Here is a 14,144-nt window from a genome sequence, read left to right as displayed (position 1 = left end):
CAACGATGGCGAAGACAGATGGAGCAACTTCGTTTGAGGCAACGAAACACGATCCAGGCAACTTGATACAAACTTTAGAGGAGAATAGAGGTGGAAAGCTCTGGCGGAGGGTGGTCAGAGGATGTTGTAGGGGAGAGAGAAGAGAGAGAAGAATGGAGGAGAAAGAAAAGTGTTTTCGAAAGTGAGGGAAAAGGGCCGCACATTTTGAATTTAGATAAGGTTTACCGTCGTATTTACCAGCGGATAAATCCGACGGTAATGCTTGCATATGACCAAAACGCAGCGTTCCATTAATTGAGATTTATCGACGAAAAATTCGACAGTAAATCCCACGGTAATCTTGGCACCAATTTTTCTTGTTTTCTTCAATAATTACCGGTGAATTTACTGTCAAAATATCAAATTTGACGATAATCTTTTTATCTGATGAATTTATTGCCAAATTCATCAGTAAATCGATTGGTAAACCCGCTGCTAACATCCGACGTTAAATCCAATGGTATTCAACATTTTTTTTGTAGTGTATTGTTAATAAATTTATCAAGATTTATTTGTTAATTATAGATGATGAAAAAGAATTTGATAATGGTAGTGATAATAGTTGTAGACGATGGTGGTGGTTGTAGATTTTGGTAGTGGCGGTAATGGTATTACTAATGAGGATAAATTTGATATTTTAATATGAATGTAAATTTAATGTATTATTGTATATATTATTACCAAACACTAAAAAATTTGTGTATGTTTATATCTATATATTATTATGTCTTTGTGTCTTTATTCATCGCTTTATGTCTTTATTACCAAATGGAGCCTTAAGATTGTGGGGATGTCCGAACATAAAGTAAAGGTGCTCCGCGCGAGAGTATAATGTGAACGGCGGACTTTATGGAATGGATATTATTATTATTTTTTGATATTGTTAATTTTTTATAAAATAAATATATGATGTAAAAGAATATGTGTGAAGTGATGATATTATTGTTAATTTTATTTTGAGAATGCTATTTTTTAATTTATATAAATATATGAAATAATAAAAGGTTAAATGATATTACTAAAAATAGGAGTGACACTATTGTTATTTCCAATATTGTTTTTAAAAAATCGACACAAATCTTAAAAATTTTAAAAAATTGGTTACCAGCCAAATTTAAACAAATTTGAGGAATGCTAGGGCCAGCAACTTTTAGGATTTATAGACATCAAAGAGCTATCAATGAGGTTTTTAATAGTGTGAGATTAGTGTGAGATTTCATCCAATAGGCTCACTCTTTTTTGTTGGTTACATGCTAGTCAGAATTTGATAAAGTTGCTTGTTCCTAGACTTCTCCAAAAAATTTTTCAACTAGGCTACCAGCCAAATTTAAAAAATTTTTCGACGGCGCTGCGTTTGCGAGGGGGAGGGCTCTGCTGTTGTCGGCCGCAGTGTGAATCGCAAGGGGAAGGGCGCTGCAGTGATCGGGGCATGGAGGGTGTTGCAGTGGTCCTAAGTGCTGCAAATCGCGAGAGAGGGTGCTGCGGTGATCGGTCGCGCTATGAATTGTGATGGAGGACAGCAGGGTGAATGGCGTGAGTGGAAGTGGAAGTGGGAGAAGAAAACAATGTTTTTTCCTTCGATGCATGATGTTGCGTTCCATATTGCGTTGCAGGTGGGTGGAGTATGAGCAGCGGAACGACTTTGATGAGTTTAGACTTCTCATTGGAGACCCTCGCCCAATTCTCTCTCCATCGTTCAAACAAAAAAATGTATTTCTACAAATGATTGCCAACTATAATGTGAGTAGCAATAAAAACGCCTATTAACACAAAAAAACCCCATAAATCTAACCTTAAAATTGGAAAAATCAACAGCACCACTAACCGGCTCTCCACTAATTCGAAGACCCAGCTGATAGAAGAAGTCCTACAAGGCGGTAATAGTCATTTTTCCACACGACACGTAGAAAGTGTGTGAACTTCTGATGTCTTCTCCTCTTTCAAGTTCCTGATTCCCCTCCAACGGAGAGATTCACACAAGTGTCCAATAATGAAACGCTGGACTTTGGAACACATACTAGGTCCATTTATTAGCCATGGAAATTACTGGTGCTTCGTTGCTTTGCTGCTGCATTCAGTAGTAGTACAGTGTTCTTAATTAGCACTTCAAATAATCAAATCTAATAGAAGACGTTACAGTTTATACACGTTATTATTATTATTATGGAAAAGTAATAGGAATAATAAAAGAGGCCACTCAGATAAAGACGTCTAAAACGTTCTTTTTTTTAAATGTTTTTATGTTGTGTTTTAATTGGTTTTTGTATCATTTATTCGGTGTTCCTCATCACATATTATTAAATTTTTCAAAAGATTTTCTTTCCAAAAACAATAAAAAATATTTAATTTAGACTAAAATAAAAAAGATAATAAATTAACTATTAGACTTTTTTTAAAAGATTATTTACATAAAAAATATCACATTCATTTATATATATATATATATATATATATATATATATATAACAAGCTCAAGTCTCTTAAAATTTTTATAAATAAAAAAATAATTAATTTATATTCGTACAATATATAAAATAATTACTATATTATTATATTATAGATTAAGATTCACTAATTTAAATTTTTTTATTTTTAATATAAGCATTAGAAATAAATAAAATTTTTATAACTAAATATAATGTAACAAAATATATATAATATTAATTAGTTCTTAAAAAATTTTAAAAAAATAGTTTCTTTCATTTTAGTAAAATAACTATTTATTAAAGTAGATAAATTAATTATTTTCTTCTCATATACAACTTTTTTAAGACATAAAAGTAATTAATTAGGACATTGGTTAATATAATTAAAGTCACTATTTCATTAAATTTTTAATTTAAAGAAAAATCCTAGTTAATTTTGGTATAGAAATTTCGAATTTAAAAACATTGATAAAAATTATGTTGAATTTTGATTTATTTGATTCTCATTTAAATTAATCACTACATAAGTTAAAGTTCTGTTTTGAAGTTATATTCAAGCTTTAATCTGATTTTTAAAATTTCAATTTACTTAATTTGATTTTTTAACTTAGGTATCCGTGACTCATATTAGGGTTTTAAGTGTTTAGTTGAAAAAAAATAAGGTAAAAATTTTTCAATTGTCACATCAAATAGTCGCTAGAATGTATAATGTAGTAGTCGTTAGTCCATCTCAGCATATCGTTAACGATTTTGTGAGACAGTGACAAAAATAAGATTAGGAACCAATGTGAGTCATAACTATTAAGTTGTGAGACTAAATTGAGTAAATCAAAATTTTTGAAATTAGATTGAAACATAGTTGTTAGAACCGAACCAGTGATCGAACCGGTCAAACTACTGGTTCATTGGTTTATTGGTTCAACCGATAAATAACTGGTTGAACCGATAAAAACCGGTCTCACGTAAATATAAAATATAAAATAGTTAAAAATTTAAAATTAAAATTTGAAATACATATCTTCACTAACATACATTTTATGAAGAATCAAGTCCCAATTTCTAAAAATAACTAATATAAAAAAATCATAAAATTTTAATATTACAATAGTATCTTATTTTGACACAATAAAAAAATAATTAATTCACAAAGCCTATCATCTAACTATAATATCAGTGGATTTTAACACTAACATCAAAACAAATAACCTTAATCACAATACTAGCAATAAAATAGATCAAGTAAATTAATAAATTTTTACTGAAATTTATATTTATATTAATAATGGCATATAATTAAAATATAATTAATTTTAAAAACAGAAAAAACAAAAATTAAATTAAATTAGATATTTATGTATACTATATAATTAGTATTTGTCAAATATAGTACTTAGAAGTGCAATGGCTAAGTGGCAAGTAGAGATTGCTTTTATTCCAAGTTTTTGGTTCTAGACCTTGTGGAGACATTTTAAAAAATTTTTCAAGCAGACCACCAGTTCGGTTAGACCGGTTTGCACCGGTTCTTATCGGTCACACCGGTTATGTATCATATATTACTATCTAATTTAATAATCAAATGTGTCACATGACACTCTCTTATTAAAATTGAGAGAAAATATTTTTTTTTCAAACTTAATAAACTCCATTCCTAAATTCTCTCATCTACCTCTCTCCATTTTTTATTTCTCTCTATTATTTTTACTCTATATATAATTATATTTTATATTAGTAATTTGATAAATCAAAATATGTCATCCGATATTTTTTTACAATTAAAATAAATTTTTTTCTTCCAAAATTAACGAACTCTTACTCTCATTCTTCATCTTTATATTTCTCTCTCTTTTCTCTCATGCTCTATTTTTTCTATCTTTCTCTTTTACAGAAAACAAAATTAACAAAATAATTTAATTTAAATAAAAAATTATTATTATTGTTATTATATACACAATTTTTTATTTAGTTTTAATTTTTCACTGCCTATCTTTTTAATCTATATTTTCATTTCTCTTCTTTCAAATATTTATTACATATAATTTGGAGAGAATACTAATGTTATAATTAAAAGTTAGAATCAAGATTCAATTGTTTAAAAAAATTAATTTTAAGTTAATTTTATAACTATTAGTATAATTTTTTATGCTAATATCTAATTATACTTTTATATACACAGGGGAAAAAATATTATTTTTAAATAACAAGTATAAAAATTAATTATTTTTATTTGTAGAACAAATTTAACAGTTAACACCTAATTAAATATAAAAGTATATACGTTAAATTGTTTAAATTTTAGATAAAAAATGTTAAAATTAATTATTAATAAAAAATTAAATTTTTCATATAAAATAATAACTAAAAATCTTATTATTTAGTTTTTTATCTACAGATATCTCGATTTTTTTAGTTAAAAATTTTTGTCGTTCAACGATTTTCTTTTATAAAAATAGTTTAATTTTATAAATTTTTTCTGCTAAAGTAGACCGTAATTTTTTAAAAATTATATTCTTTATTACGGATACAAATACTAGTTTTCTCTAAATTAAATTATTAAATTAACGTAACTTTGGCACCTTGTGGAAAGAAAATATTGTTGAATCATTTGGAGCATGGATCTTTCACAATCAAAATATACATATAAATGGCACTTTCAAATACATGCTCTTGAAGATTAATGAATAAAATATGGTGAAGGGAAGTGAAAGGTGGAAGGAAGATCCAAGTTTTTTTTTTTTTTTTTTGGTCAAGTGGATTGGACAACCCTCAATCCTAGGTATCACAACTCACCCACACTACACACTCACCCACACACATTTTAAGAATTCATAATCAATACTTGGTACACTCACTAAGATTTGAACCCGGATGCAGCATATTAAGAGGCGCATGGTGTTACCAGTTGAGCTAAGTCTCAATTGCAAGGAAAATCCAAATTGACTGTCTTTCCTCCGTTCTTTTTTTCGTCCAGCAAGGCCCAATTCAACAAGTTTCCATCAACGGAATTCCAGCACAATCAAATTCTGTTGGATTTCACGCCACCAGCTCGGCTCAATCGAATCTTCCATAAGCGCCAACAACTTCTTGACAACATGCTCGATCCTACAAACTGAAAACAACATGTATTAGCATTATATATAAAAAGAAAGTAAATATGTATATCTGTATGAAGTTGCATCTATACACTAGAAGGACCCTTAGATTATTATTCTAATTATTAGTATGTAGAACACTTTTCTATATATGGTCATATGTAAGAAATTAATAGGTTCGTACATATAACATAATTCAAATAGGCAAAATATCAAACTCATTTAGAAGATTTTAATTATGATGTATTTGATTATTAATTATATTTACGAGTAGTAAGACCGAAAATAATATATAAAAATCGAAATTTTTGTATGTAACCATAGGTGAGTCAAATGGAGAAAGAATATGATGAATTTCATTTATTTTTTTTATTCATAATTAGTTGAGTGTTCTTGCTTATAATTTTCCTATACTAAAACTGTCATAGAGTCCAAATAAATCCGGGATAATTTCTAAGTCAATATTATTTGAAAAGAAAATAAGGGTCAAACATATAATAACATTGCCTTATACAAAATATGCAACAATATTTGTGTATCAGGTAGCATTTACTAATGCATTTTAATGATTTTACAATGGGACTAAATAATCCTGTCATCGAAAAAACGTTTTACTAAATAATTTTAAGTAACTTTATTTTTTAACAAAAGAGAGTATTCTTATTTGATTCTTATACTCTTTGCCACATCACGGAGGTATTAAATCAATGTTAAATATTTTATGCATTAACAATCAATAATACATATTTTTTCTAAATTTATTTGAACAATATAAGGCAAAAATAAAATTTTTGGAAACTTTGCCTAAAGTTGAATCGTGACTACACCTTGTTCAGGATACAATGACACATTCTTTTCTCTCTTTTTTTTTTCCAAAAAAATAAAATAAAATAATAGTGCATCTAAATTTTTTACTACTATTTGATAGTACTTTAATTATCTATTATAAGCATAATAAATGATCATTCAAACCAAGTGATAAATGCTGTATAATTGTGTTGACTTGTAATGGATAAAGCAAGGAAGGAAATACTATTTATTTTTGGGTCTTTGGATATAAATAATAAATTAATAATTACTTCTTTATAGTGGCCTTTTATTCAAAATAAGTCCATTCAAACGCAGTAAATATTTTAACTTAATTATTATTAACATCAATTAATGTGAAGAATAAATAAATGCTTCAAATGGATATGAAGAAAATAATATATAGAATTTTATATTCCTCTCAGAACAAGCTGAGAAATGGTGCTAGATATTATGGTTGAAACAGGTATGAAACTTTAAGTGTTCACAATAACTAATTAACTAACTGAACATCTTTTATATTCAGAAGAAGCAAATTAAATAACAAACTGTGTTACTTGCACTTTAAGCAACTCTTTGTTCATGAAACAATGGCAGCAAAAGAAGGAGACATTGGCCTGCATCAGGTTCCGTTTCAGGATTCATCAGAAAGTGAAAGTGATAATAATGCTGATATCGAAATCGAAAGTGAAAGCGAAAAGGAAGAGGAAAAGAATCAGAAGAAGAATCAATCACCCTCACCCCTTAGTCGTAGGCAATATGGCAATTTCAGAAGATACTATGAACATCGAGTATTTATCATCTAATTTCTTCTTTTTCTTTGTTATTGCTTGCTTCTTTTCATTAGTTTCGGTGAAAAAGATTCAAACTTTACAATGCCCATTTGTTTTTGATGATTCCAGAATGAAGAGGGTCCTGAAGAAGATCCACGTTTGGAACTCTTGAGGAAGGAATGGTTTGAAGACAAGGAGTGTCTTGATATTGGTTGCAACGATGGGACATTAACCATTTCCATTGGTATTTTCTTTAACCCTCCAAAGATTCAATCTTCCCTTAGCTTATTAAAGTGATCATATCATAGGAACTATTTGAAGTGTTAGAAATTTATGTATTCTTGGTCTGCAATTTAATGGGAAAAAAATGATTCTGCTGTTATGCATTGAATTGAAGTTTGAAACTTGTGTTATGATGGTAAATTTTCATTTCTAAATGTTGTTTCTTTGTTCTTTTTCGCAGCGAAAATGTTCCGGTGCCAGAGCATTCTTGCAATTGACATTGATCCTGGTATCAGTTGTTGATTTGTTTTCTCCATTATTCAGTATTTTTTGTTTCTATTGGATAATTTGGATAGTGCCTTCTTTAGCAAGTAACTTTGATCTTATTAGGGTTATGTATGCTTTTTATATCTTAAAGTTCAATTTCATTCACATTATAGAATCATGTGTGTTATTATTATTCATCAAGCTTTGAACTCTGAATTGGGATGTGAGAATAGGTAAAATGTTTTGTTCCTTATTGATTTATTGTTCTTCTGGCCAATTTTCCAGAACTTGTTGAGCAAGCAAATTTAAAATTGAGAGATTCTTGTTTGCTAATGCAAATGGGAGGATCCTCTGAGAATAATTCGGATGATTCGGCGCAACGCGCTGCTGCTTCGCCGGAGAAGGAAGTGACGCCATCGGAACCTTCTTCATTGGAGAAAAGAAATCTGCTTGAAGTGGTTACATTCAAACAAGAGAATTTTATGGAGAGCCAGCATCCAGAACTTTATGATACTGTTACTTGGTAACCTTTTTTTCTTTCCACTTTTTTCTTGTTACACCAAATGAAAAACAGAGTTTTTAATTTCATATAGCACTTCTAAACTTATTTTATTTTATTTTTGTCACTTAGGATCTTAAGCATGAAGAAAGTGATGCATAAAAGTGATTTTTCTTTTAAATTTCTCCAATGCTTGGATTGCATGAAATAAAATATATTAACCTTGTGCAATGCAGCTTTAGTGTAACTCAATGGATACATTTAAATTTTGGAGACCAAGGCTTAATCACATTTTTTAACAAGATTTGGGAGGTACTTCGACCAGTAAGTATTTTACCTTAATTTATGTGTATCATTTACTCATATAATCTAATGTATTTTATACAATTTACAACATGTTAATATATATTCTTTCTTCTTCATATCAGGGTGGTGTTCTTTTATTGGAACCTCAGGCATGGAGGTCTTACTCATTGAATCATTATTTATCACCTGTAATAATATCCTCTCTCTATTTCTTAACATGATTTCTCTTCACTTTTTTTGCTAATATTAGAAGTTATCTAATTCCTAGAACAATTTTTGTGTAGTTTTATTTTCTGAGTTTCAGTCTCGTTGATTATAAAAGAATATATATCATAAGTTAGGAATTATATATCTTTATACTTATGTTGCTTATATCCTTCTACAAAATTTGATTTACATTATATGAATCTGATCGTTAAATTACATAATCTATTATTAAATCATTGAAGAAATTTTTTTTTTTCTTGAACACATATAAGCAATATATTTAAGTTCACTCTTAACTTTTTTGAATATATTTTGGATTATTGTTTTGCCATTTTGGAATCATTCACCTATAATAATTTCATAACCTATATTTTTCAATGGATTTATATATTTGTGCGTATCTACCACTATAATCAATTTTAGCTAGATTCTTTTTAATCTTGGCAGTTAATTGATTATTATAATAATCAAAGCATTATCAACTTGCTATATTTTAATTATGCTTTTAACTCTATTCATTTACTCCCAAATCCCAATCAGCATTCAGCATATATGTGTATTTTTTTAGGCTCTTACTAACATATGTTTTGAAAGCATAGTTTTTTTTTTTCCTGAATGTTTTACTAAAAGTTATTGAGAAGATAATTTTTTATATTTTTAATGTATTAAATATAATAAAAAATTAAAATATTTTTATTATTGTAGTCTTTAAATATGTCCTTAAAATACAAGTTGGTTAAATCTTTTTTTATTGTGCAGGTTGCTAAGAAGAATTACAGTGAGATTGAAATTCGTCCTAAAGATTTCCAGAAAATATTATTGAATAAGGTTTATATTCTTTTTGTTATTTCTTTGACGATAAAACTGCACAAACATGTGATGTTTGTTCAATTAATTAATAACCAGCATTGTTTGTTTTATTTATTATGCAATTTTATCATTGATATTCTTGACACCTGATTTTATTTGACTTTTGTTGTAGATTGGATTTAGAACGGTAGAACACATCAATTCAGGTTGGATAGATGCAAAACATCTTCGTTTCAATAGACCCGTTTTGGTTTTCAAGAAATGAGACAATCACAAAAGTTTTGTACATACAAAGTCAATAATGTAATTCAATATGAATTAATTCTCTTGTATAGTTCACTAGTTTGAGATTTAGATTCATTCATTGCTCATAGTTAATTAGGTCCAATTTGAATAAACAATTAAACTCTTTTTAAAAAAATAATTTAAATAATAAATATTTATATATTTTTTTTTTTTGAAATAAAGTAGCTCAACACAATAGAGTAGAGCAAATTTAAAGAAAAAAAGCCGATCAACACCTAGAAAAACACAACTTAAAAACTCTCCATATCATCTCCGGCATAGCCATCAACAACACAAAGAGCGCACACCTTTCCACTCTTCATTGCTAAGGAAGGTCATATTGATGATTTCTTCGACACCTTTGCTTTCATTCTGAAATATCCTCCTATTCCGTTCCATCCAAATGTTCCAGATGATCGCACAAAAGCATCTCAATTGCTGCTTTCGTTCCTCCTTTCTACGCGGCTCTTCTGTCCAACTTAGGAAGTGGTCCTTCATTAATTTCGGAAGAGACCATAGTCGGCCAAACACAGACAACCAAGCATTCCACACCTTCCAGGCATAAACGCATCCAAGGAACAAGTGATGAACCTGCTCAACATCCCTGTTGCATAAGACACACCGCGTATCATCCTGGTTGAGAATCCCAATCCTACTTAGCCTTTCCTTCGTGTTCACCCTGCCTATCAAAACAAACCAGGTGAAGAGCTCTACTTTTGGTGGAACTAGACCTTTCTAGATGGAGTTAATGAAGCTGTAACTGGTAATATCCTCCCCAAGCATTCCCTCTTGTAGCACTTGCACAAAGGAGTTAGTCGAAAAAATACCAAGTTTATCATATTTTCACACCACTCTATCCTCCCTAGTATTTACTATCCTCACAGGTCGCAAAGTCTCGTGCAACTGACCCAGGAGCCCCAACTCCCACTGGAAGAGCTCTCGCCTCCATAGGAAGTTCCAAACCCATTCCAGCCCATCCCAGAACCCACACTCCCCAATAAAAGAACCACACTGGTTTGAAACAGAGAAGAGACGGGGGAACCGATCTTTCAAGGCACCAGACTGTAGCCAAACATCCTCCCAAAATCGAGTCCGACGACCATCACCAACCTCCATGGACAGACCTGTAATCATCTTTTGTCTTAAAAGTTGATCTGTTATCTGTATCTGACATATATCCTTCCAAGGGCCTCCTCTGGTATGTAACACTTGAGTGGAGAGTAACTCATCCGGTTTCAGATTATTACAGGAACAAACAACCTTTTTCCACAATGGACACTCTTCCTTAGCAAACCTCCACCACCACTTAAACAAGAGTGCAGTGTTCCGAACCATAGCATCGCCAACTCCTAACCCCCTAATTTCTTTGGGACCTACACCAACTTCCATCGAACCAGCGCCATACCATGCCTGCCATCTTCCTTGCTCCATAGGAACCTTCTCTGCAAGGAAATTAATTTGTCCGCAACCGCCTTCGGCATCTTATACAAGCTCAAGTAATACACCGGCAGGCTATTCAACACTGATTTTATAAGCACCAACTTGCCAGCTTTGTTCAGCACTTTAGCTTTCCAGAGGCTCAGCTTCTCTTTCACTTTATCAATAATAGGCTTCTAGGTCTTGACCAACTTTGGGCTAGCACCCAAGGGAATTCCAAGGTATCTAAATGGAAGCGTACCCTCCTTACAACCCCACAATCTGCACATTCGTTGTACCCATTGCTCCTCGCAGTTGATTGGAATCAGACTAGACTTATCAAAATTAATACTAAGTCCGGACATCAGCTCAAACCATCGCAGCAGCCGCTTGTAGTTCTTTATGGTCTCATTTTCTGGTGAGCGAAATAGGATAGTGTCATCGGCAAACTAAAGATGTGATAACTCCACCATGTCTCTACCAATCACTAAGGGAGAGATACGCCCGTTCCTCACTGCCTGGCCAACCATCCTATGTAGAACATCCACAACCAGTACAAACAAGAACGGAGAGAGTGGATCGCCTTGTCTCAAACCCCTTTCCATCTTAAACGGTTTAGAAGGTGAACCATTAATCAATACTGACATAGAAGTTGTGGTCACACACTCCTTAACCCAAGCTCTCCATCTACACCCAAACCCCATCTTCTGCAGCACCATATCCACAAAACTCCACTTAACTCTGTCATAAGCTTTTTGGAAATCAAGCTTGATTATGGCTGCCTCCTTATGCCTTCTTTTTAGCCAATGGACTGTTTCACACGCTATAAGAGCCCCATCATGGATCTTTCTACCCCTCACGAACGCACTCTGAGTCTCACCTACTAGACCTGGCATCACTGATCTCATTCTCCTGACTAACACCTTTGAGATAACCTTGTACACACACCCCACCATACTAATGGGCCGCAGGTCTTTGATCTCCTTTGCACCAATAAACTTAGGTGCCAGCGCCACCCAAGTTATATTTGACTCCGCTGGTAACCTGGATGTCTGGAAGAATCCCATCACAGTAGCCGTGAAATCAGACCCAATCCCCGCCCAGCACCTCTTAATAAAATTCGTGTTATAACCATCATAACCCGGCGCTTTAGATGACTCGCAATCCCATACTGCCTCCCTGATCTCTACGGTCGACGGCATTGCCTCCAACATCGCCGAGTCTTCCTCATCTATCCTTTCCACAAGACCTTCTCGGAATCCCAACACAGAAGAAGCTTCCTGATGGTATAGATCTTTATAGAACTCTCTGATTGCTATTTTTATTCTAGCTTGGTTCCTCACCAGCCTGCCATTAACAACCAGGGAATCAATCCTATTATTTCTTCTTCTTGCAGACGCTATATTGTGGAAATATCTAGTGTCCTTGTCCATATCCTTTGCTTGTCTAGATCGAGACATCTGCTTCCAGTGAACCTCTTTCCTCACATACCACCTCTCACAACAAGTAACTAACGCCTTTCTTCTAGCCTCCATAGTTCCATCATACACTCCATTACCTACCAACTCATCAACCTTCCTAATCTCTTCCTCTATCCTCTGAATTTTGTTGTCCATCTCTCTGAAGTTGACCTTGTGCCATTTTCCCAAAGGAACTGTCAGTGCTCTCAATTTATCAGTGAACTATATCTCCCATAAACCTTTCCATTCCTCCTTCACCATCCGAAGAAAACCTTCATGTATAAACCACGAATCAAGACTACGGAAAGGCCTAGGACCTCCCCTTCTCATATTCTCTTCCACTATTATAGGACAGTGATCTGACAGGCTCCTGGGTCCGCCCTTCAACCTAATATCAGGAAACTCTTCTAGCCATTCCACACTAACCATAGCCCGATCAAGACGACTGCACGAGCGGCCACAAAACCAGGTAAACTTACGATCAGTGAGCGGGAGATCTACTAATTGCATATCCTGTATCCATTCCTTAAACTCCTCTGCAAACCTGGATAAACTATCAGCCCCTTTTCGTTCCTCCACGCACACTATTTCATTGAAATCTCCCATGAAGCAGCAAGGAACCTGGCACAACCCAGCTATGTAGCTCAACTCTTCCCACACATGACTCTTCTCTTCTCTATTATGTGCACCATAGACTAAGAAAAATGCACAATTGAAGCTATTCTTTAACATGACTCCTTCAACACCCAACCACCTATCTCCCTTGTAACAGTTATTCATTTTAAAAATTATTTCATCCCACATCAACAACAGGCCCCCAGATGCACCATCCGAGCCTACATATTCCCAACCCGCCCCATCATTCCCCTACAACCGTGCAACATCAAATCGCGTTACTATCCTTCTTTTGGTCTCAATCAAACCCACCATGCTCAAGTTTTGTTTCATTTTGAACTCCTTCACCATCCTCCTCTTTCCATCACCCTGTAACCCCCTAACATTCCAAGAACTGAAATTCATTTAGAACTATAAATACACACCTGCTTTTTATGCTTGGGTCTGCACCTTCGCATCTTCGCCTTTTGTTTTGCCACTTTCTTCTTTCGAGCAATCTCCTCGTTATGAGCCTGAAGAATGGCCATGATGTCCTGTTCCTCATCATACAATTCAGCCCCTGATTCCATCGCCAGCGCCAAAGTTAACTTATTTTCCATCATCTGCGCCTCTAGCCCCTGAATGTCACTCTCTCTGTCCTCTGCTCCGCTTCCGCATTCGTCCTTCTCGGGTCCAGCACCGTCAGAGCCTTCCCCAGCACGTCCATCAGCCCTGCTACCTCCACTCTGCTCACAACGCAAAACCTCAGCTGTTCCCAGTAGGCCATGAGAACCCTCTTCTTCACTGTTCGTTTCGTCAGCCCCAATCTCCTGAACAAGCCCATCTGCCAGAGGCAAGTCGTGCTCCATTTGCGCCATGGGACAGCCTCCCTTCTCGCTTCAGGACTGCCAGGTTACCTCCCTTCTCGCTTTGGCCACTCCACG

The 14,144-nt window shown here is 33.3% G+C and overlaps 2 protein-coding genes across 2 annotated transcripts; one reads left to right on the top strand and one right to left on the bottom strand.

The window, feature by feature from the left end:
• The first annotated feature begins 610 nt into the window (after positions 1-610).
• LOC130981145 (probable RNA methyltransferase At5g51130) lies at positions 611-9,710 on the top strand. Its single transcript, XM_057904766.1, has 11 exons — positions 611-647; positions 1,353-1,545; positions 1,653-1,779; positions 6,931-7,152; positions 7,264-7,378; positions 7,598-7,645; positions 7,909-8,146; positions 8,359-8,446; positions 8,551-8,616; positions 9,395-9,463; positions 9,618-9,710. Exons 1-11 carry the CDS (start codon positions 611-613, stop codon positions 9,708-9,710), a joined length of 1,296 nt encoding a protein of 431 aa, XP_057760749.1.
• An 863-nt stretch (positions 9,711-10,573) lies between these two features.
• LOC130981144 (uncharacterized) lies at positions 10,574-12,762 on the bottom strand. The gene is made up of 3 exons (XM_057904765.1): positions 11,649-12,762; positions 11,409-11,561; positions 10,574-11,211 (listed from the first exon to the last, which is right to left on the bottom strand). Exons 1-3 carry the CDS (start codon positions 12,760-12,762, stop codon positions 10,574-10,576), a joined length of 1,905 nt encoding a protein of 634 aa, XP_057760748.1.
• Between the last annotated feature and the right edge of the window lie 1,382 nt (positions 12,763-14,144).

Source organism: Arachis stenosperma, chromosome 5, assembly GCF_014773155.1.
Source record: "Arachis stenosperma cultivar V10309 chromosome 5, arast.V10309.gnm1.PFL2, whole genome shotgun sequence".
NCBI lineage: Eukaryota > Viridiplantae > Streptophyta > Magnoliopsida > Fabales > Fabaceae > Arachis > Arachis stenosperma.
This window is presented reverse-complemented; position numbering and strand designations above follow the sequence as displayed.